Source organism: Hakea prostrata, chromosome 3 (genome assembly GCF_041222555.1).
Source record: "Hakea prostrata isolate BN-2017 chromosome 3, UWA_Hpros_2, whole genome shotgun sequence".
In the NCBI taxonomy this organism is placed as follows: Eukaryota; Viridiplantae; Streptophyta; class Magnoliopsida; order Proteales; family Proteaceae; genus Hakea; species Hakea prostrata.
The window spans coordinates 20,920,209-20,943,935 of record NC_142602.1 but is presented as its reverse complement, the minus strand read 5'-3'; the positions used below and the strand labels follow the sequence as shown (position 1 = coordinate 20,943,935).

General features: G+C 35.8%; 3 protein-coding genes across 3 annotated transcripts; all 3 read left to right on the top strand.

The window, feature by feature from the left end:
- Positions 1-441: 441 nt before the first annotated feature.
- Positions 442-2,026, top strand: LOC149021519 (transcription factor MYB123-like). Its single transcript, XM_089147136.1, has 3 exons — positions 442-736; positions 824-953; positions 1,042-2,026. The coding sequence occupies exons 1-3, from the start codon at positions 604-606 to the stop codon at positions 1,739-1,741; spliced, it is 963 nt and encodes a 320-aa protein (XP_089003262.1). The 5' UTR covers positions 442-603; the 3' UTR covers positions 1,742-2,026.
- A 12,598-nt stretch (positions 2,027-14,624) lies between these two features.
- On the top strand, positions 14,625-16,096 carry LOC149021518 (transcription factor MYB123-like). The gene is made up of 3 exons (XM_089147135.1): positions 14,625-14,973; positions 15,061-15,190; positions 15,276-16,096. The coding sequence occupies exons 1-3, from the start codon at positions 14,841-14,843 to the stop codon at positions 15,961-15,963; spliced, it is 951 nt and encodes a 316-aa protein (XP_089003261.1). The 5' UTR covers positions 14,625-14,840; the 3' UTR covers positions 15,964-16,096.
- A 3,254-nt stretch (positions 16,097-19,350) lies between these two features.
- On the top strand, positions 19,351-23,727 carry LOC149021517 (ubiquitin-like protein ATG12). Its single transcript, XM_089149746.1, has 6 exons — positions 19,351-19,433; positions 19,570-19,628; positions 21,686-21,754; positions 21,840-21,902; positions 22,780-22,866; positions 23,343-23,727. The coding sequence occupies exons 1-5, from the start codon at positions 19,400-19,402 to the stop codon at positions 22,837-22,839; spliced, it is 285 nt and encodes a 94-aa protein (XP_089005872.1). The 5' UTR covers positions 19,351-19,399; the 3' UTR covers positions 22,840-22,866; positions 23,343-23,727.

The window sequence follows — 23,727 nt, the reverse complement described above, 5'->3', positions numbered from 1 at the left end:
TTACGAAATTGGAAAGTTTGAGAGGTGGAGGTTGGGAGAGATTTTTTTTTGTGTTTTTTTTGGGAGAAGAGGTTAGGAGAGATCTATGAGCTAGTGGGCATCAGGTGCTACAACCAACCTTCAAGAGTCTGCGGAGAAAGTTAGTTTAAGAAAGAATCAATAATTTAAGAAAGGGGTGAAGGGTGGATGATGTAAAGATCTATCAATTTTTATTTTGAATTTTTTATTTTTTAGGGGGTTTTGTTAATAGAAAAATCGAAAGGAGATTCTAACACGCCTTATCAAATCAATCAAACATCATTTTATTAATTGTTTTGAAATTATTAAAAATGAAGAGCATACTAGTGAATGGTCCCCAAAACAGCCTAGATGATCAAAATTTGACTCTTTCAGAATTTCCAAAGGCATATAATTTCAGACACGTTGTCTCCAATGAAATAGGGTCTCCTCACAGCCTTCCCAGTTGGGGACTATAAAATCCCCAGTTCAAGTTCATGAGAATCACGGACTCTCACTTCAGAGTTCTCAGTTGTTCCAACCAAAGTAAAGGTGACCCAAGTGTATAGATCTTTGCTGAACAGATCGACAGTCTAGTCTTAAACGATGGGGAGGAGCCCTTGCTGTTCCAAGGTGGGTTTGAACAGAGGAGCTTGGACTGCTCTTGAAGATAAGATATTGAAAGATTACATTAGAATCCATGGTGAAGGGAAATGGAGAAATCTTCCAAAGAAAGCAGGTAAATATAGAACAACTACTACAAGTTTGGTTTTGTTTTTGGGGCAGTAGTGGATCGGATACTGAAATGTTGAATTCATACATGCAGGTCTCAAGAGATGTGGGAAGAGTTGCAGGCTTCGTTGGCTCAATTATCTAAGGCCTGATATCAAGAGAGGGAACATAACCCATGATGAAGAGGAGCTCATCGTCAGACTTCATAAGCTCTTAGGAAACAGGTTCAATTCAATACCTTCTTCTTCTCTATTACTTTCTCAGAATCCAATTAATTTCCACTCAAAACTAACCCATTTCATGTTTTCCCAGATGGTCACTAATTGCCGGAAGACTTCCAGGGCGAACAGACAATGAAATCAAGAACTACTGGAATACAACTTTGGGAAAGAAAGTGCAAGGTACCATGTTGAACACTTGGTCTCCTAACCAAATCTGCAATTCCTCTAAAGACAAGAAGAAGTCAGCCATGGAAGCATCATCACTGCTACCACCACCACCACCACCAGCAGCAGCAGCTCCTTCTCCGAACATGGAGTCACGAGTAATCCGAACCAAGGCATTGAGATGTAACAGGGTGATTCTACCACCTCAAGAACTAGACCCAGTAGCCTATATGAACGAAGAACACAATGTGAACTGCCAAATTAGTCAGGAAGGTTCATCAGAAGCGTTCTTCATTCCAACTTCTGGAGATAACCCAGATGATATGTTGGATATAAATGTGGGAGATTTCTGCTTCAAGGATCTTCTATTTGATACTGACCTCACTCAACTCTGCCATTTAGATGGTGGGAATGGTACAGAAGGAGGGCTTGACTGCAACATCAACAACAACAGTGCGAGTAAGGAGCTTTCGCCATGTTCTGATCTTGAACCTCTACCCTACCCAGATGATGAAATGCTGAAAGATTGGACCGGAAACAATTGCATTCAACCAGATGCAGGTTCTGATCTCCGGTCGTTAGCTTCCTTTTTAGATTCTGATGATGACTGGTTAAGAGAACAATGACCAGAGCAAGATCGGTTCCCTAACTTTAACAATGACACTGTTCAACTGTCCAAGAACGTCTCTGTATGTGTGTGTGTGAGTTAATAATGGATCCCTGATCAAATGGCTTCCTTTGTGTAATAATAAAAGTGTATCCAAGTAGCCAATCCTATTTAGCGTTTCTTAATTTGCATTCACTCTGCCATCTTCTGTATTCTAGTTGTGAATAATAATAGATTCTCTTATTTTTCATTCACCACTTGTCAATTTTGTATTTGAGTTACTATTCACTTCACCATCTCTTTCACCAGCTTACAAAAGAATAAAAAAATCACCACTAGTTCATTAATCAATTCAATCTCTTTCTAGATCTCTCAAAGGGATCATAATTTTTGTCTTTTATTTTTTCCAGAAAGTCAAGTACATATGTTGAATTAAACTATGAAAAAAATGTATGAAAAGTTAACATAATTACTGGAATTTTTATCTACCTTCGGTTATGCCATCAACGGATTGAAAACACCCCAAACCAAAAAAAATTAAGAAAATCACAAAGAAAATAGTTAAATTTAAAGCCAGCCTGACTCACATTTGAAGTCTCCTCTAGCATTATCGAATCTGTTGGGTAATGTCCAGTATATTTTTGAGGACTTTTCTAGACCTAATGCTTTCAAAGTTTTGGATTTAATCCATTTCTCTTTTTGAGAGTTGATAGAAATATGAGTTCACATGATCAGCCTAGTTGGTAAGCTTATATTTTTTTTATAAAGATCACTCTAGCTTGCTCATGCATTAGGGTTTTGGATTAGATTATTACTCCCCACCTTCTCAACATGTCTCTGTTGTTGCTGATCATGATACTTGATAAAGTGGCGAATGGGGGTTGGAGTCAAAAGGAAAGGTTACTAGAATATTGATTTATCATGGTTGGCTTGAATATTGATTATCATGGTTGGCATACATAGTAAATCCTTCTAGAATATGTGGTAGCCTAATTCTTTCTATATATCCACTTCAGGATGGAATGTCCTCTTATATATATTCTCTTTCTTAATTTATCATCTCTGGTGCTACAGCTTTAACATAGATGAACCCAGCTAGATAAACAAAGAAGGCTTTAGTTATACACACCTGCGTACAGAAAAGGAAATCAGGAATAGAAGACAAATGAAACATTAAATCAACAAGAGAAAGTGGTTGCTTTTATGCGTTTATAGAGACTTTGAGCAACTTGACCTCTAAATGGGATTGGAAAGTTAAGAAACGAAATGTTTGTGACATTTAATTTGGTCACTAGCTGTCTTGAGATAAGTTGAGTAGCTGAGGATACAATATTTATTCACCACCTACCTACTCTGGTGTTTAATTTTCGTTCAATTTGTCAAAACAAGTGGTTCCGTTTTCAAGAATTTAATGTTGAAACCTACCAAAAACGAGGGGAAAATTTATACTTTTCATCAATCTATCCCATATAGAGGATTGATTGTTTCAGAGTCTTTTAGGAACTTTTAGTAAATAGAGAGTTTGGTAAGGGTCTCCAAAATTAAGATCACCGTTCTATTTTGATTTATACATTCTATACCAAGAGATCCAGTGCAATCTTGTGTTTTTCCAAATGTAACGACATATTTAATGATCATATCACCATGTTTATCTCACAAAATCTCAAATGTTTTGGATGTTAATTGGTCAATCTCATAGCCTGAAACTTCTTTGAACCTAAAGATTTGGAAATAACGATTGTATTGAAAAATATATTTTTATATATATATATATAGAATATCTAGATCATATCTGACCTCATTTAATTTAATTATTCTTCTCATAATACATAATGAGTTCATATGGGACATAATGGAGCTTTCATGACAGCACTAGGAGTTTTTATATTTAAAAAAATGGTTTTCCATGAAAAAGAATATATGAAAAATTCATAAATATTACATTGTTGGGTAGATTGAAGATGTGGTAAATGGAGAAGGTTAACATGATGTAAAATTTTTACCCAATTGTCGTGAAAGAGTTGTTTAGTCGAAAATAACCAACGCCTCTTAGGGTTTGACTGGAGTGATACCCTGATGTGTACTACAACACATCTAGCTCAACCATCCTAACTTTTTGATTAGACTACAACACAATTCATCCAATGATTAGACTATGGTACATAAATACATCATGGTAATTGATTTAACTAACTTGATATGTATGTGACATATGGTCTGGATTTCTTTAATTTCTCTTGAAGTACTTATGGAAAAATAGAACACTTCTTTGCAGGATTTGCTGTCTTTTTGGGTGGAAACAAACAAGGGACTATGAATAATGACTAGAAAACAGAATTGGATCCTTAATTACCCCAAGAAACCATTGGCTCGATCTCTCTAATTGACGTTTGAGATGATGGCGATTCATGGTTATCATGAAGGGTCTCTTCTCTCTTCTCTCTTATCTTGTGCTGCCGACTTGGTGAAGTACTTATAATGAACCACAGGAATTAAGTAGTTTCTGACAGCGATCACCTGTTAAACTGTGGCCACCAACTGATTATAACAATTGTTAAATCAGTGGAAAAGAGAATAGAAATCCTATTTGACAACCTTCACTCCTAATCAATTTCCATTCTATGAGAATCGCAGACAAATCAGGAGAAGAAGAAAGACAAAAGCAACACTTACTGTTCACTTTACAAGGTGGGCCATTAGCTCTTGCTACTTGCTAGATATTAGAGAGGCACAAGCATGTCTTGGCTTACTTTCTCTTGGGTTCTCTCTTTTGTCAGCTTAATTTATTCTATCTCATCCTCAAGACATTTGAATCGCTTACATTAACTTATTAATATAGGAAGCTTTACACGCAAAGCCAAGCAAATTTAACTACCCAAACAATTAAATAAGGGAGAATACATAAGGCTACTTCTTGGGCTTTGTTTCTTAAAAACCTTACAGTTCAGAGATATATATGTTATTATTATAAGTAGGAAATCACCCATTCTCGTCTCTCTCGATCCCATCAAACACTAGTTTCTCATTTATCAATTAACCTAATCTTACTGGATAACTACTTGACCCTTCAAGCTCTGCAAAGGAAAGTTGGGAAAATTTTGAACCTGGAAAACCTAGTTATAACTCTAGCACCACTCTTGTATTACTGTATGCTGTAGCTGAGTCTATAACTCACACCAGTACACCAGAGAAGGAAGGCTTAATTAATTAACTACTCCACCATTCCTGCTAAGGGAAATGGGTATTCATTTGTTTGTCTTAATTACCATTCATTTCTGGTTTGGATGGCAAGGGAGATGAGATGATGGTTTAGTTTTATGATAAAATGACATCTGTATCATGTCTGCTTTAGTAGAGATTGCATGCAGAGATGAAACCAGACCATGCACTAGGTCTAGGGTTCCATTGTCAAGATTGGGCCGGGCCTGGACCCAATTAAGAAGGCTCAGTGTGTAAGATGAGGTTTTAATAAGTCCAACCCAACACACCTCATCAGCCCAACCAATGGGGCCCAATGGGGCCCAGTGGGGAGGGACTATAAGCCACCACACATATAGGGTAGAGGTCTCATCACCTCTGAGGTATAAGAACATCAAACGGTACGTATCAAAGATAATCAGTTTAGTTTACAGGGGTTGCTGAGAATAATTTTCAAAAACAATTCTTTCTTCTTTTCTAAAAATTATGTTACATGTTCGTTCCCAAATGCAGGTGTGACATATCATAACACTTCTCATGTGGTGGTCCATGAAAATCATCCCGTTATTTCTTTTGTCATTTCTGAGTTTGTCTTGTAGGCAATACAGATGATTCAGAATTCATCGTTCATCCAATTCTATTTAATTTAAAAAAATTGATTGAATAGAAAGACAAAATGTTCTTTGAATCGTCATGCTGCTGCGTGGTCAAATATTGTTATATTTTCATTAAATTACAAAGCTTCTTCTTGTTTCTTCCCATTGATACGAAAATGACAGCTTTATTCTTATCGACATGGTATATTTTTATGTGTTTTTGCTCATCCTTAGATTTGTGATCTAAATCTAACTTATGTAATATAATTTGTAAGGATTCTATTAAACTAGTTAGTTTTTTTTATTATTCGCAACATCTTTTTCTTCAATTCATAGGAAATTGTCAATCTGTGATTTCATTTAAACGAAACCCTACATTATAGTTGCAGGGATACGAGTAAAATTTTTTTTTTATTCTTGCCCCATTTCATTTTTACACGAAGGATTTTGTTCTGAAAAAAATTGTGAATTTCAGCATTGAAAGAGTGATGATCCATTCTTAATTGACAACATCAAAATGTAAAATGTCAATGAGATATGAGAATGAGAGACGAAGAAAGAACAAGAGATGGAGAGAGGCTCAAAAATCTCCATCTCTTTCACTCTATCACTTTCTCACACCCTCTCATTTGTTTCGGAGCTTCTTTCTTGTAGGGGTGTAAATGGATAACTAAAATCCGCTTTCGAATTCGCATCCGCATCCGTTTAGGGTATCCAAATCCGTCCGATTACTAATAGGATGCAAATATGGTATACCACTTTCTTACCGATTATTATTCGTCCAATAAAATTATCTGATTAAATTACTTATTTAAATTTATTATTTTTATTTTTTACATTTTTTTATCTATGATATGTGACTATTTTTCTAGATTTTCTACTAAAATAGCTACTAAAGTTGCTAAATTCTTAAATTTCAAACCTAACACTCACAAATAAAATGGTAGAGATGTAAATGGGTAGGCAAAAATTTGTATTCAATCTGTATTCATACCCATTTAGAAGAATCTACTTAAGAAAATAACTCTCCAATTATCATCTGAATCCAATTGAATCTGTCTGAAAATCAATAGGATATTATTTGAACCCGTCTGAATATAATAGGATGCGGATATGGTATTACCACTATCCAATCTGAATCCGGTCCATTTACACCCTTACTTTCTTGTCATCATGTATCATCCCCTCTCTCCATCTTTCTTGGAATAGAATAGTTAAATTATTGTGTCTAGCTCTATGATTAGCTTATGTTCTAGATTCCTGATAATTGGTCAGATGCCCAATCCTCGGAGAAAGATTTGGTACACCACCGCTAAGGTGTCCAACATGTATCATACACGTTCTTGTATAGGTTTATACGACAAATATTCATAATCAATCACAATCAAGAATGATCAAGGAGTTTTGCAAGCATCGATTAAAAATTATACAATCTGGTTGTTCATGCTACTCAATGTTCACCATCTTGTTGGGTTTGGGGGGACTTCAGCAATGTTGGATTAGAAAGGTATCAACCCTTGAATTCTTTTTTGATACTTTTGTGGCTCTCAAAATGCAACATGTACATGACAAGAGGTAGGTTCTACAACTATCTTATAAGGGCGAACCATTAGATCTATCTCTTGCCACATTTTGCCTCCTAAGAAGTGCTCGGGTGATATCAATAACAAACAAAAATTCGACATTCTCCATTGAGAATCATTAATTAAACCAAAGATCCTCCCTTTTCCGTCGATAGAATATTTCCTTTGCCTCCTAGATCGAGCTTGTGATCAATGTAGAGTTTATCAAGCCCAAATTTTTTGTTATCAAGTCGAATTAAATCTAAATCAACTACCCACATGCATGCTATAGGTGGAAACACGAAACCTTTACCTTTCATGGGGTACATGAACTACCTCTTTAGATGTGGGATCTATAATTTATGTATAATTTGGATCTCTCTCCACACATACTAACGTAAGTACTAACCAATATTGCCAAAATCTATCTCATTCCTTATTGGGGAAAATTCTGCGGTTATAGACTATTACAGATAGTAAACCGCATGTAATCTGTAGCTATAGACTATTACTCGGATTTCTTTACATTTTACTGCGGAAAATTTTGCTGTTATATGCGCTTTTTTGTTTTAGTGAATGCCACCCTCACACCGTCTCTTTCTTCTCACGAAGGATGTATGGGATGCTCTTGCACCACTCTTCCAACAACAATCCATTGCTGGAAGGACTTATCTTCGTAGTGAATTGCAGATGATCAATTAAGGAATGAACACAATTATGGACCATCTTCACAAAATTAAGTCCATCGTTGATTCCTTATCGGTAATCAATGACAAGGTAAATGACTCTGACTTGGTAGCATATACATTATATGGTCTTGGTCCAGATTATCTCATTTTCATCATTACTGTGAAAAATATTACCCCACGCGTTATCTTTACCGATCTAAGTACCAAACTATTTACTCATGAACAACAGTTACACCGTGGCTATGGGAACACCTAATCAATCTTGATTGATATTCATTCCTTTTCTGCATTACTTGTTACAGATGGCCTGCAACTGTGAACTGTGTCCGTGTGTACTCTTTTTCACCAACCCGTAATAATGCATCCATGCATGCATCGATGGTCCAAATCCACGTAGATCCCTTAAATTAATGACACTCGATGATCTCCACATCAAGATTCAAAGACAAAGCTTTCTTTGAAGGCCAAATTCATTTTCATCCTTATCAGACTCAGGACCACACGTTTTGTCCCAGTTAGAGAGAGACCTAGAAACATACTTGCTCATCAAGTGCCCTTTTTACTTTCTGCAACAAAGGTGGCCCTGTGGACTTCCAATACCAGAAGTCAGTAAATGTGAGCTCATGATCGAGGGGGCTTACTGGCCTAACCAGCTTAAACAACCACCACCCACTAATTAACCGCCAACCACCACTCAGCCAGTCAAAGCTGACTCCACTTCTGGTGGGGAAGGTGGGAAGAAGCTAGCCCATGAACTCATCTACTGTTCTTGACTGGATGGCTATTTACCTAACCTACTCTTGACTTGCGCTTGTCTTTCATGATCTCATGTGTTCTAGTGTGTGTTCTTTAGTTTTCTCCAATTTCCACTCTGAGAATCATTAAAAAAACATTGAAACCTGAGAAGCTAGCTGCTCATGGTCCCCTTCACTTCCTGAACTTGTCTTGAGCATAGAGAGAAGGAATTAAAACGTGTTGCATGTCATGTTGGTTCTCTCCAAAAGTCCGGAGATATTATCATGCAGAATGAAAATGACCTGGTTTTGGTTTGTTTTAAATTTGACATGAATGCATGGAGATGTTGCTTAATTCATCGAGGAAAGATGAAGTAGACATGTTAACAATTTTGGGTTCTCTCTACTTTGTTTGCTTTTGGCTCTGAACGGTTGGAATTATAGGGGGTTACTTACCATTCAACCATGGAAATCAATTTTCAAACCAGAATGAATTATCCCAAGGTGGGATCTGGGTTGGTATTTAAATAAAAGAAATTAAATAACTGTTCCTCTTTATAAAATAATGGAAAGAAGAAGCAACCCCTTTGTTATACATACCTTATCTACCTTTCATGACTTGTATGGTTTTATTTTGAGGATTTTTGGTTGCACCCTATAATGGGGTGAAACTTTTACTAAGTCACTTTAGTGACTTAAATTATAATTTGCAGAAGGTTAGACTTTCATCCAAGATTCTATTAAGTCACATGAAAAATAATTATATTGCCCTCAGTGGATAAAATAACATAATTATTTTCTATTTAGTATCCTCCCATACCCAATCCTTGTGTTCCTTCACCCATCTTCTACCTGTACCTTTCCAAAAATTGCCCACCACCTCAGCTATGAACCGCCCACTCCCTCCCTTTGCCAGTGACAACTGCCCCCTACCTTCCTTTGCCAAAAATCACCCCCACCTTAGCTGTTGGCAAGAATGATTGAACATTTATTTTCCCCCAAGCGCGAAAAAATGGTACGAAAGCATTGGGAGTTAAAAAAAAAAATTTGTGTTGGTGTCTAAGGTTCATTCGGGCCAGCTTACACGCACCTCGATTACATCTTCAAAGGGAGCTTTGTAGTCCACAAGGGTCGAACCCATAACCTCTCTACTGAGAAGTATGGATCTTACCACACTCTACCAACCCTGCATTTAATTTTTATTTGAAACGAGTTATAATGATTTGAAAATGGGTTATTAATGGTTTTAAAACTTTACCCAACCTGAGTACATACCCTTAATCAACCAGACTCAAACTGCACCAAATGGAAATTGGACCGAAACTACATTTGCTAATGGTTTGTGTTTAAGCTTGGTGCTTTAGCTCAAAACTGTTGAGCCTAAACCGAAACTTGGTATCCCTAAATTGAGAACCTTTTTCGGCTGCTACAGGTATCTCCATGTGGCCCTTAGATAGCAATAGAAATATACCGATTTCAGGTACTCATACTGTCGGTATGTACCGAAACTGTACCGAATTGATACAGTATTAAATTAAGGGATATAAATATAATTTTATAATTAAAACACTTTATCTTTACCATTTCCCTAATTCTTTGTTTCAATCTTTCATTTCGTCTTTCACTCCTCTTATTAGATTTACTTGTTTTATCTTAGTTAATATCAGATTTTATCGATTGTTTGATCGCAATTTCATTAGAATCTTATGAACTTATAACAAAAGTGACAAATGTTTGTTCGTACCAAAATTGTGCCGCATTAGATACCGTGCTTAAACAGTTTTCCCTCACCGATTTAATACTGAAATCGTACTAAACCATTTTTGCAAATATCAAAACTGTACTGTATCGGAAAAATTCAGTAAGGTAAAGTTCTAGTTTTCGGTTTCAAAGTTAGTACCATATTGAATTATCAAAACCGTACCGATTGACACCTTTAAGATATATACCTACACATTAATTTAAAAAAAAAAATTTAAATCCAATCGAGAAGTTTCAAAGTGTCCACGTAACTATAGTCATTATGTATAAATCCTCGGCTTAATTACCTGGTAATAATTTAAGTAAAAGCAATTGATTTCCAAAAAAGCAATAATTTAAGGAAATCAATTGTTTTTACTTGAACAATAAAGCAAAGGAAGCCAATGGAACAGTAGTAGGATGGTTAGGGACTTGACTCTCAGTGGAGAGGTCACAGCGGTATATGTAATATCTCTGTCCCCTACATATAAAAGCACCTTTGTACCCAAAAGAAATAAAATTAAAGCAGAGGAATAATAGTCTTAAAAAGTTAAGTTTTATGATTATCTAAATGTTCTTCGTACAATTTTTATTTTTTTCATTTGTATCTAAATGGTCTAAGTGACCTATAATTAATTAAAATTTTTAATTTCACCTAAAAACGTACCTCTAAGTTAGTTGGGTCTAGTCATGTTAATTTTGATTTATTAATTCATATGAACTTAATTTCTGTTTAGTTTGTATACTAGAAATAGATTATGGGTAAAAAAAATTTGATTTAAGTCTTGGCGATGAAAAATCATTCCTTTTCATGATTTTTCTTGTTACATTCTTTTTCTTTATATAAAATGAACCACGAGAGGATACTCTGAATTGGCAAGGGACTAGTATCTAGAGAAACTTGACATCCTGTTGTGACCTCTCATACCTTTGGGTTCATTCACATGAAAGATACCTAGTCCTTCTCAATGTTTGTGATGAAAATCAAAATGTGTCTCATATTCAAATATAACTGGACACCGATTGATTAATTTGATTAATTTACTGACATTGTTGTTATTGTATGTTGATGTTGAGGTACTCAAGTTATACCCAACTTATTGTTGAGGTATTTGAGTTATACTCAACTTATGTTCTAATATGAGACATCAGATTAGTTACGATTTAACAGTGTAATGGGCCTTTGTAGGAGAGTTCAATTACCAATAGAACTCAGTATTTAAAAAGCAGCGGTCTGGGTATTCCAATCTAGATACTCAAAGTGTAATGCTTAAGCAACCTTGTGCTTAAATCTTAACCCTAACATATGATAGCTTGATATTGACTAGTTAATGTATGTAGTTGGTTAGGAAGCATCATAAATCACTGTATACAAAAGTCAAGAACATTGATCACAAAAACTATAGGACATGAAACACAAGAAGGTACTTTAAGTTGACAAGGACTATTACCTAAGAAAACGTGGCATTTTGTCCGACCCCTCATACTGTTAGGGTCATTGATATGGAAGATACAAAGGCTAATTAATGTATGTAATTGGTTAGGAGGCCTCATAAATAACTCTATACAAAAGTTAAGAATATGAATTGATTCATAAAAACTATAACATATGAAACATGGAGGGTGTTTTAAGTTGGCAAGAATTATTACGTAATGAAACATGATGTCTTGTCCGACCCCTCATACCCTTGGGGTCGTTAATATAGAGATACATATGCTAGTTAATGTATGTAGGTGGTTAGGAGGTCATATAAATTACTCTATACGACAAAAGTTAATAATTAACATATGAAACACAAGAGGGTGTTTTAAGTTGGCAAGGAGTATTACCTTGGGGCCATTAATAAGAAAGACAGAGTACCCTTTTTTTTTTGGGTAGAAAAAAGAGGGGATGCAGTAGGCGACTTAGCGCCCCCCGCTACGCAATGTTCGGACTTTTTATCGAGTGCGACCTATGCAAGCATTAGTCCTGTGCACTACCAACGCAAGCACTGGCCCCGTCGCAAAGCCCCACCGGAGGCCTAATATAGTCCACAGAAGCCAGTATGACTCATGCCCAGACCAAAGAGCACACAACTGTCCAATGCAAGAGTACTTTTTATGGCACTCACTTAAATTTGGCCTAAATTTTTTAATGTAAACTTTTGATTTTTTCAAAATATCAAGTTATTCATAGTTGAATTTTTTGTAAACTTTGAAATTAAAATGACCATTTTTTTCCATAGGTAAAGGAAAATAAAATTTTGATTTTTTTACCAAACTTCACTTAATTTTTATTAACTTTACAAGAAAACTTCCTTGGCAAAATTACTTTTTTGAGCAAGATGACTAGTATGACGACCACTCAATTACTCAGTTTGGGCATCAGCAAAATGCTCGACTTGCCAACCATCGGAAAATTACAAGGGAACAAGCTAGCTAGGCTCAATCAATCCCATTCTCCTTCATTTGATGCCAGACCCATAACAGCTCTTCCACCATCTTTAAAACCCCAAGGTTCTTAATCAAAGAATTAGCCGCAAATCATCATAATGTAGTCTTTGTCTCTCTTTTGGGCAACTAAACCTTGAATCCTCTCCAAATCACGCACTGATCGATGAAAAAGTATTAATCAGAGAAACTTAAGATTCGAGTTTGTGACAGCATCTTCTCTCTTTATTAGCCCAACTGAAGAATAAAAACTCAAGGCCAGGTTTTTCCCTAATCTCGGTTGATTTGTATATCAGTTTGAACTCAAGAATCAATAATTTTTATCTCTGTTTTATCTCTTGTAAATTTCTTGTCATTTTTAGGAAAGCTAATGTTGTAGAAGATTTCCTAGTCTGGATGGTCTGTTTCAGCTGCAACTGTTTGGCCACTTTCCATTCCTTGGTTGCAGAAATTTTGTACCCATGTTTCCTGGATTTTTACTTGCAGCAACTATTGCTATCTGCAGCTAAAGGTGGGGATTGTACCATGTGTATAAGAAATCATCAACGGTGTTAAATCAAATAATTATGGTATGGATGTAAATAATCTTTTCTTTTTACATCTAAAAGATTTTTATTTACAAAAAAAGTTTATTATTTTATAGATTTGCAAAAACAAATCCCTAAATCTAATCGACTCCAAAAATCCTTCAAACTCCGCTTTGTTGATTACTGCCATATATCATATAAGTTGCAGATATTAATGATTTCTAAAAACTTGCAAAACCAACATTAAAGTTGCATTGGTGGTTTCCACCTTTAATGGTTGAAAGATAATAAGATATAATATAGTAAAAAGAAAAGAATAGTTGCAAAACCATTCTCCCAAAAAAGGGGAAAAGTTATAGAACCATTCAATCGTATATTTTCCCCAAATTTCTTCTTTGTTTCACTTCCTCCATCTCTTGCAACCTCAGTAGATTAAGGAAAGGATAACAGAAAAGAAAAAAAAATGGAAACCTTTCATTAGATTCTCTACAACCAAACCCATGAGTGTTTCTTCATCAAAACCTCACAAATACCCCCAATATTTGATTTATCTCCTCACAATTGAACCATGAAACAAAATGTTCTTTTGTTTTCTTTTTCACATTTGCTTGCAAGTTTTGATTTGCTTTTATTCTTTCGAACCATGAAACAAAACAACAGCCCATCTGCTTCTTCTTCCAACTGTCATTTCTTTCCTCAAAGGGTTAAACTTCAAGAATAAAAAAAATTCTCTCATACCTTATTGTGGATTAACATTTTTTTGAATTTGATTTTTCAAGCCCTAGTTTGATTCTTTAAGAATCAACTTTTGCGCATCACCCAGCAAAGAAATTCACTAGCTTTTGCCCCTTATCCTTGGGTGAATACCTTGAAGATTTAGATTCAGCGACCCGCAGAGGGAACAAGAACAACCCATCTGCTTCTTCTTCCAACTCCATCCCCATTTCTACCCTCAAAACCATATTCAAGGGGTCTTTTGCCATTGACAGTGGTTTTTGTAATGACCATAACATAACAAACCCTCTTCTTCTTCCTACTTTTTCCCTGAGCTCCGACACTGCAAGTCCTTCTCTGGTAGTAAGCAAGAGAACTTCTCTGGTGTTCTCGATCCCCAGGCAACTGTTGAGGTTGAGATTTAAAATTTTATTTTTACAAATTTATAAAATAATAAACCATTTTTTATAAATGAAAATCCTTTAACTGTAAAAAGCAAAATTTTATTTACATCTACACCCTAATTATTTGATTTCACACAGTTGGATTCTTTCTTACATATATGGCATAATTTCCACCTTTAGCTACAGGCAATAGGACTACTGTAAATAACAATTCATGTTTTCTCGTTTGAATAAAACAGTTCTTTAACCCCCAACCCAAAAAAAAAATTAGTAAAGGGAATGGTCCCCTAGCCAGCGTCACATCATTAATGACTTAAACCTCTTTCAGAATTTCAAAGTCATTTAATTTCAGACACGTTGTCTCCAATGAAGTATGGTCTTCTCACAGCCTTCCCAGTTGCAGACTATGAAACCAGTTCATGAGAATCACTGACTCTCACTTCAGAGGTCTCACTTGTTCCAACCAAAGTAAGTTGACCCCGTGTATATCTTTCCTGAACAGATTGACAGTCTAGTCTTTATACATGGGGAGAAATCCTTGCTGTTCCAAGGTGGGATTGAACAGAGGAGCTTGGACTGCTCTTGAAGATAAAATCTTGAAAGATTACATTAAAATCCATGGTGAAGGGAAATGGACAAATCTTCCAAAGAAAGCAGGTAAATATAGAACAACTACTACAAGTTTGGTTTTGTTTTTGGGGCAGTAGTGAATCAGATACTGAAATGTTGAATTCATACATGCAGGTCTCAATAGATGTGGGAAGAGTTGCAGGCTTCGTTGGCTGAATTATCTAAGGCCAGGTATCAAGAGAGGGAACATAACCCACGATGAAGAGGAACTCATAATCAGACTTCATAAGCTCTTAGGAAACAGGTTCAATCCCTTCTTCTTCTTCTCTTTCATTTTCTCAGAGTCAAATTAATTTCCATTCAAAACTAACCATTCCATGTTTACCCAGATGGTCACTCATTGCCGGAAGACTTCCAGAGCGAACAGACAATGAAATCAAGAACTACTGGAATACAACTTTGAGAAAGAAAGTGCAAGGCACCATGTCGAACACTTGGTCTCCTAACCAAATCTGCAATTCCTCTAAAGACAAGAAGAAGTCAGCCATGGAAGCATCATCACTGCTACCACCACCACCACCAGCTTCTTCTCCGAACATTGAGTCACGAGTAATCCGAACTAAGGCATTGAGATGTAACAGGGTGATTCTACCTCCTCAAGAACTAGACCCACGAGCCTATATGAACGAAGAACACAATGTGAACTGCCAAATTAGTCAGGAAGGTTCATCAGAGGCGTTCTTCATTCCAACTTCTGGAGATAACCCAGATGATATGTTGGATATAAATGTGGGAGATTTTTGCTTCAATGATCTTCTATTAGATACTGACTTCACTCAACTCTGCCATTTCGATGTTGGGATTGGTATAGAAGGAGGGCTTGACTGCAACATCAACAACAACAGTGAGAGTAAGGAGCTTTCGCCATGTTCTGATCATGAACCTCTACCCTACCCAGATGATGAAATGCTGAAAGATTGGACCGGAAACAATTGCATTCAACAAAATGTAGGTTCTGATCTCCAGTCGTTAGCTTCTTTTCTAGATTCTGATGATGAGTGGTTAAGAGAACAATGAGCAAGATCGGTTCCCTAACTTAACTATGACATTGTTAAACTTTTCAAGAACAGTAGAAAACAAAGCTCTGTGTGTGTGAGTTAACAAGTGGATCCGTGATCAAATGGCTTCCTCGTGTCATAATAAAAAGCGTAGCCAACTCTATTTAGTGTTTCTTAATTGGTATTTACTCTGCCATCTTTTGTAGTACTGTGGGTCGTAAATAATATAAATGATTCTCTTATTTTTCACTCACCACTTCTTTTGCATTTGAGTTACTATTCACTTCAAGCGTCTCTTTCACTAGCTTAGAAAAGAAAACAATCACCACTAGTTCTATCGCTGGACATTAATCAGTTCACTCTCTTTCTCTCTCAAATGGGTAACTATATTTATCTTTTATTTTTGGAGAGTCAGCTACATGTGTTGTATTAAATTATGAAGAAGAATACGTGAACTGTGAACAAAAATTACTTAGTGTTAAAACAATTATGCGAAGATGGTTTCAAAATCATGCACCTCGGGGATCAACTTTCAGGTATTCTTGCATTTCACCTTAGTTTTTACACTTTCAAATCAACGAATCATAGTGATGGAGGTTCATAATTAACTTCTCTCCTCAGGAAATTCCGAGAGTTCAGAGAGAGAGAGGGAGGGAGCAAGGAGATGCAATACAAATTTTTTCAGTAGTCTATTTCATATTTCACCCTTCTATTTAAAATATTTAATTTTTCCCTCAACCTTAATTCCTTAATTAGACTTTCACTTAAACTCAATTAAGTAAGAGAAAGCAATATTGAAGTCTTGCTTAGACTCCACCAAATAGAGTAGTAGTTATCTAGGAATATTCAACCGCTTAGCCACCACCTTGAGCACAAAGTGTTGTCACCCACTACAATTAAGATCTCTCACTCACCACAAGGTGGCAGAGCTATCCAAATCTTCTCATCAACTCTAATCTTTTCAATGCGAAAATGGAACATGCGACCTATGAGATGTATTTAGAGCAAGAGTGTTATATCAAGTCTCCTTCTAACCAACATAGCACATTACTCCTAATTATGTCATTATACCATAACGATTCAACTATACTCAGTTCCACACTATTGATCATTTATAGTAAGGAGTGTGAATCTAAAATGTTTTGGATGTTTTCTAAAAGTAAGGAATTTTTTTACCTAAAGATTGGAAATCATTGTATTGAAAAAATAAATAAATAAAAATAAAATATATATATATATATATATATATATATATATATATATATATATATATATATATATATATATTAACGTGAAATATTTAGATCATATCTAACCTACTTTAATTTAATTATTCTTCTCATAATACATAAGAGATCATATGGGACGACCTTCCATGATAGCGGTAAGACTTCTTACTTTCAAAAAAATGGTTTTCCTCCAAAAAGAACATATGAAAAACCGGTAAAGATTACAATGTCGGCTAGAAGATTTGGTAAATGGAGAGGTTAACGTGAAAGAAAAAAAAAAAATTCATCTAATCACCATCAAAGAGTTGCTCAATCAACAATGACCTATAGCCTCTTAGTCAAGAGATCAGGGTTATTCGACTGGAGTGACATCAAGATATGTACAACACAACTAGCCCAACCATCAAACCTAACTTTTTTATGCCTTCGACTGGAGTGACATCAAGATATGTACAACACAACTAGCCCAACCATCAAACCTAACTTTTTTATGCCTTCGACGGTCTCTAATTCAATTTAACTCTTCTTCAAGGAACTTAACGTTTAGGGAATGCATCCTGTGATTATACTATGGTACATACATATATCATGATAATTGATTTAATTGTTGGTCTTCTTCGATGTGTTGCTCTCAATTGCTGGTTGGTTTTGCCTTGTGTGAAGTTGCTAAGGAAGCTCTTTGACTTAAGGGTATCCTTGCAGAACTTGGTTTTTGTAATATATATTATTCTTTACATTGTGATTCTCAAGGTGCTATTTGTCTCTCTAAAAATAACATGTTTCATGAACGTACTAAATATGTGGATATGAGGTTGCACTTTATTAGGGATATTATCTCCAAAGGTTTAGTCAAGATTCAAAAGATTAATACCTCTATCAATTCTGTTGATATTATGATTAAAGTTGTACTTATTAACAAGTTCAAAATTGCTTTGAACATGTTGAAGATGCTTGTTGTTTAATTTCTCATTTTGTTTTCTATTTTTTGATGAGTTCTTTGTGATTCAAGTAATTGTGCACAACCAAAATCGGTGTCAAGGTAGAAGATGTTGGAATATCTCTTTTAACAGGGGCATAGTGGTCATTCTCTATTTAAGTGGTTCACTTGTAGTTTGTTTTCATCTAGAGGGGCATTGTTGTCCTTTCTAATGCTATATATAAACCCCTGTTTTGGGTTTAGGGTTTGAGAATAGTCATTTGTAATTTGCGTTTGGTTCTCTCTCTCTGAGGTGTGATTCTTCTTTGTCTCTCTTGCTCTCTGGTTTGAGGCTTGGTAGTTGGTTTCCCCTGTGTTTCGATGGAGTTCTAGCCTACAATCTAGCTTCATGTTATTCGTGGATGTGTTCTTGTTGTGCATTACCAAATGAGATTGTTCTATGGTGTTTTGTTGTGATGTCATGATTTCTTGGTTGATCTTGAGGTTCCTTCTTAGAGAAGTTTTATATGTTATTTGAAAGTTCCTTTGTACCCAACTTTATATTGATTTAGTTGTGTATGTTGTCATGAGTCCACTGGACTCTTCCTTAGATGTAGGTCACTTGACCGAACCAAATAGAATTGTCGGCTGTTGTCTCTATTTTATGCTTGATTCCGCTGCATATATGAGGGTTTCCCTAACAATTAATCTAATCTCACTGGAGTACTACTTAACCCTTCAACCTCATCTATTAATCTATGTTCTGCAAAGGAGAGTTGGGAAAATTTTGAACCTGGAAAACCTAGTTATAACTCTAGCACCACTCTTGTATTACTACATGGATTCATATTTAACCAATATGCTGTAGCTGAATCTACAACTCACACCAGTACACCAGAGAAGGAAGGCTTAATTAATTAACTACTCCACCATTCCTGCTTAGGGAAATGGGTATCCATTTGTTTGTCTTAATTACCATTAATTTCTGGTTTAGGTGGCAAGGAAGATGAGATGGGTTAGTTTTATGCTAAAATGACATCTGCATCATGTCTGCTTCAGTGAGATTGCATGCAGAGATAAGTGGCACAGGTGAAAGCTTTGCAATTTGAAAAGAAGAGAACCAGACCATGCACTATGGTTCCTTTGTCAAGATTGGGCCGGGCCTGGGCCCAATTAAGAAGGCACACGGCCCAATTAAGAAGGCTCAGTGCGCAAGCTGAGATTTTAATAAGTCCAACGTACCCAATACAGAATTGAGAGAAATTCCTTTTAACAAGTTTAGGCTACTTCGATTTTCGACTTCGGGAACAATGGCTTCAGAATCTCCGAGTTCGGTTCGCAAAGGTTAGTCTCTCACTCTTCATTGAAAATTTTGTTACTTCGATTGGGTGGGGGGAAATTTGAGTTGCAGAGTTGTTTGAACCTTTAATGATGGTGGTGTTGGTGATAATTTTTGTCTGATTTCTCGTTCTATCTGCAGTTGTCGTCCTCCTGAGAGCAACTGGTGATGCTCCCATACTCAAGCAAGCCAAATTTAAGGTTCTTGATTCTTCTTGTCATGTCTTCCCTTTCCTTTCTCTTTATTTTTTGGTATGATTCTGTAATCAAGATGCATATGCGTATTATTATATTCAATATTTGGCCATTGTAAACCGCGGATTCTTAAGCTCCAACAACCCTAGGTCGTTTCATTGGAATTTTCTTTTTTATCGATGCGACAGTTCTGATCTTTCTAATAAGGGCATGGAAGCAGCTTTGGTGATTTAGTGTTTTTAAAATCCCTAACTTTGAATTCTCCAAGTCCTCCAAGAATTCTTTCATAGCCTCTGGCATCCCTTCCGACATGCTCATCTAGGTCTGCTCCTATGATAATCTTTTTGGTTGACTAATTCCTTGAAATTAATCTATCAGTGATTCCAAAACAGTATTTTGGTGTTTTCATCTAATCCTATTTGAGGTACATAAGTCTTAATATCTCGATTCCTAATCTAAGTTTGATGTATTTTACCCTATCAGTAGCCTTTTAAACCTTCGACCTCATTTTAAATTTATCTATTATTATTCTGACTCCATTTTTATTATTTTTATCCCCATGATACTATAGCTTATAATCATCTAAATCCTGCATCTTGTTATACAAGCAATGTTAATTCTACTTCTTTCATTACATCTACCAATTCTAAACTCTCTTTTGTGTTGGAGGATGCTAATCTAATCATCCACTCTTGGGCCAGCTTATTTACTCATTAATAGTGCAAAAACACTTGCCTACTTGTCAGTGAAATATTCTGCTGCTCCAACTCTTACAGAGGCTGCCCTATTTAAAAAACTACCCTTGCTCATTTATTCCAGGGAATGGCTTAGTTTCCATCACATCCATATCATAGTGCAACACATTTCTTTCATGGAACACCCTAGCATAAGGTAAATAAGATATAATGACTAATTGTTATTCATGAGGATCTATGCCAAAGTTGATTGTCTAAATAGTTACATTTTCATCTGACTATATGACACGCCATAAAAATCAGAAAGTTGAACCACCTAATGAAGAAAAAGATCCACAACGGTATCTAAAAGACAGTCCGTACCAAGGTCAAAGACATGCATCATATTTGGATCCCAAAACACAACCCTAAGTTCCAAAATAAAAAACCATCAAATAGATGAAACAGAATAAATTAACATGGAATAAATGAATGCAGCATACAACATTGAATAAGAGCAGACAGAGATAATGAATGAAAATGAATTTGGTCAAAACAGAAGACAAACCAGAGAGAATAAATCTGATTACAAACTAACTGCTACCAAGAAAATCTACTTAGTGAAATGCAAGACACTTCATAGCGATACAAACAGAGAAGGAGGAATAGAACAAATTGATAAAACAAAAGCAAGACATTTACTTTTTCTGGCTTTAGACTGCAGCAGAAGTGATGACGTTGTGGGAGAGCCGGATAATAGAAAACAGCAACAAGAAATCATAGAGAAGAACAAAGAGTTTGCCCCACTGCTGGAGAAGAATCAGGAATTTTCCAATACGCAGTCCATTACCCCTAATTTCATCTTACTTCAAACTTTCTAAAACCATCGATAATGGATACAGACTTCTAGGGCTTCTGATCAGGAGAAACCAGAAGAACTCTTGTTGCAGAGAAATAATCCTCATAGAGTTTCCAAATCTTTTTCTGCCTGAGATCCTTCTCAATAGAGTCTCCAGTAGCCCTTCAGCCAATCTTGGCTTTAAGATCTAGAAAGTTTGTGTTTGCCTTCTCTTCAAGTGAGCCCAATTAGTAAATCACAGAGAAGAACAAGGAGTTCTCCATTATGCTGGAGAGGAATGAGATTTTTCATCTCCTATTCTTCATGGGCACAGATTCTAGAGTGCAGTAACGCTGGAAGTAAAAATGGGTGAGTGCAATAGGTTATCCCTTCTTATATTGACCTGTTCCATCCTACCATTTGTTTAACTATGCATCTTTTTTTGATGATTTCAATTGACTAGTTTGTAATCAAGCAAAAACTTCCTCTATGTCATATTGATTCAATCTGCATAAAGCTGCTATGTGTAGTAATAATTTTTGAATTGGCAGCTAGCTGGAAGTGACAAATTTGGCAAAGTTATCGACTTTCTTCGTCGACAACTTAACAGGGACACACTGGTAATTGAACTTTTGATGGATGACTTCTGATTTTGTGTATTTTTCATTATCATTAGTAATTTTGCACCCTTTTCCCTCTTTGCAGTTTGTATATGTCAATAGTGCCTTTTCGCCAAACCCAGATGAGTTGGTGATTGATCTGTACGATGTGAGTTCTTAGTTATTAAAGTGTATGTGTGCATTTGTGCATTTGTGCATGTCATTCCTAACAGAAACTCAGTGTGAATCCAACTGAATGGGTCAGTCACATGGATCCTTGCCTTGGGTTTAGCTCTATTCGAGTTGATACTTGATACAAGGTCTATGCTCTGCAATTCTTTCCTATCCACTTCTCCTAAATTCATATTAGGTCTGGCCCTTACTCTTTTAGTTCCGTTGATCTGAATTCACTCACTCCTCCATACGGGGCATTCTAAGGTCTCCATTGAACATGGCCACCTCGAACATGATGAATCTGCAGCAAAACTGGCTGAAGATTAAACGTGGAATGGTGCTTCTTTTATTTATTTATTTATTTTTTTTTCCTTTCGGTAAATCATACTACATGATGGACCTGAGAAATTCATCTGGTGTCTAAATCATCCTTTTCATATTCCTTTAGGTTGGCTGAAGCAGTTGACTGGTTGAAAGACATATGGCCTAGGATTTAGATATTACTTGTGCTTCTGATACTTGCCAGTTAAAAAAAAGTGCCAACTTTTTCCCAATGTCAATGACCTAGTTGAACAATTCTCTGGACTGAAAGATTCAAAAGGGCATTATAGCAAACCTAGTGGACAGATTTGGGAGATCCATCGTGTGTTATGCTTTGTTTCCCTTTTTGTAGTGTCACCATGTACTCTCTTCTGATGTTTGTGTTGAATGACAAATTAGTTTGTAATCACTAAAAGAAACAAAGACCACATCGCCTTTTAGTGCTATGTAAATGTAACCTTAGCCATGGAACATGATGGCTGCTGTGCTTATTATTTCATGAGATGATACATGTATCTATCATTATAACGACTTCCACTCGGATTTTACAGAATTTTGGGTTTGATGGGAAGCTGGTGCTTAATTATGCTTGCTCCATGGCATGGGGTTAAGGAACCATGGTAAATTCTGTAGAGCTGGTAAGTAAGTTTGTTTTATGCATTCATTGTCATTTCTGTATCAAAATTTACTTTCTGTCGTTTCCTTCAATATGTTTAGCATATATCTGAAACATTAGGATATTGGGCCACACTGATCTTTTTGTTGGTGATTATAATATGTAGCAAGTTGTAGTTGTTTGGAGGATATACTAAAATACTTAACTGGAGCATTTGGGATCCTACATTTTGGTGCATAAAATGATTTGGGTCTTTGGTGGTACAAATGATGTCCTATTTGTGTCACACTCAGCCACGTAGAAGAGAGGAATTGGATAATTATCTGATATCTACAAAAAGCTGGTCCTTTCAATGCATGGGCTAATTTTACTCTTTTTTTTTTTTTTTTTTTTTTTTTGCCGTCGAAATTTTTTACATTTTTCCATTCACGTTGTTTCTCTTTTCTTTTATGTATAAGACATTCTTCTGTCTCCTGCTTTCTTACTTCCTGTGCGCAGACTGGGAACCAGAATTACAGATGGGCTTATACTTTCTTCTTCCTCTTTGTACATACGAAATGACCACGATGATTTGCAAAGCGACCTGAGAAGTAAGCTGCAGTTGGTAAAGAGATACAACACTAGTTTTGTCTTTGGTTCTTGAATAATTCACTAGTTTTTCTCATTCAAAATTCGAGGCAGTGTCCGTTTGAATCTTGGTTTGTGATTCCTTGCCCACAATGCAAGAGCTGTCGTGACTACTGTTCTTCTCATCACCAATTGAAACAGGATTGATGTGTAGTTCTTTTATTTATTTATTTATTATTTATTTTGGGTTAAAGTAGTTCTTCTATTTGTGAATATACTCGCTTTCATATTCTTTTTTTCTATAGAATTTTTTTTT

Excerpts from the sequence above, each read along its gene's own strand:
- LOC149021519 (XM_089147136.1), top strand. The coding sequence starts at position 604 with ATGGGGAGGAGCCCTTGCTGTTCCAAGGTGGGTTTGAACAGAGGAGCT. Across the intron at positions 737-823 it reads AAATCTTCCAAAGAAAGCAG|GTCTCAAGAGATGTGGGAAG; the intron begins GTAAATATAGAA and ends TCATACATGCAG. Across the intron at positions 954-1,041 it reads CATAAGCTCTTAGGAAACAG|ATGGTCACTAATTGCCGGAA; the intron begins GTTCAATTCAAT and ends ATGTTTTCCCAG.
- LOC149021518 (XM_089147135.1), top strand. The coding sequence starts at position 14,841 with ATGGGGAGAAATCCTTGCTGTTCCAAGGTGGGATTGAACAGAGGAGCT. Across the intron at positions 14,974-15,060 it reads AAATCTTCCAAAGAAAGCAG|GTCTCAATAGATGTGGGAAG; the intron begins GTAAATATAGAA and ends TCATACATGCAG. Across the intron at positions 15,191-15,275 it reads CATAAGCTCTTAGGAAACAG|ATGGTCACTCATTGCCGGAA; the intron begins GTTCAATCCCTT and ends ATGTTTACCCAG.
- LOC149021517 (XM_089149746.1), top strand. The coding sequence starts at position 19,400 with ATGGCTTCAGAATCTCCGAGTTCGGTTCGCAAAG. Across the intron at positions 19,434-19,569 it reads TCCGAGTTCGGTTCGCAAAG|TTGTCGTCCTCCTGAGAGCA; the intron begins GTTAGTCTCTCA and ends TTCTATCTGCAG. Across the intron at positions 21,903-22,779 it reads TGGTGATTGATCTGTACGAT|AATTTTGGGTTTGATGGGAA; the intron begins GTGAGTTCTTAG and ends CGGATTTTACAG.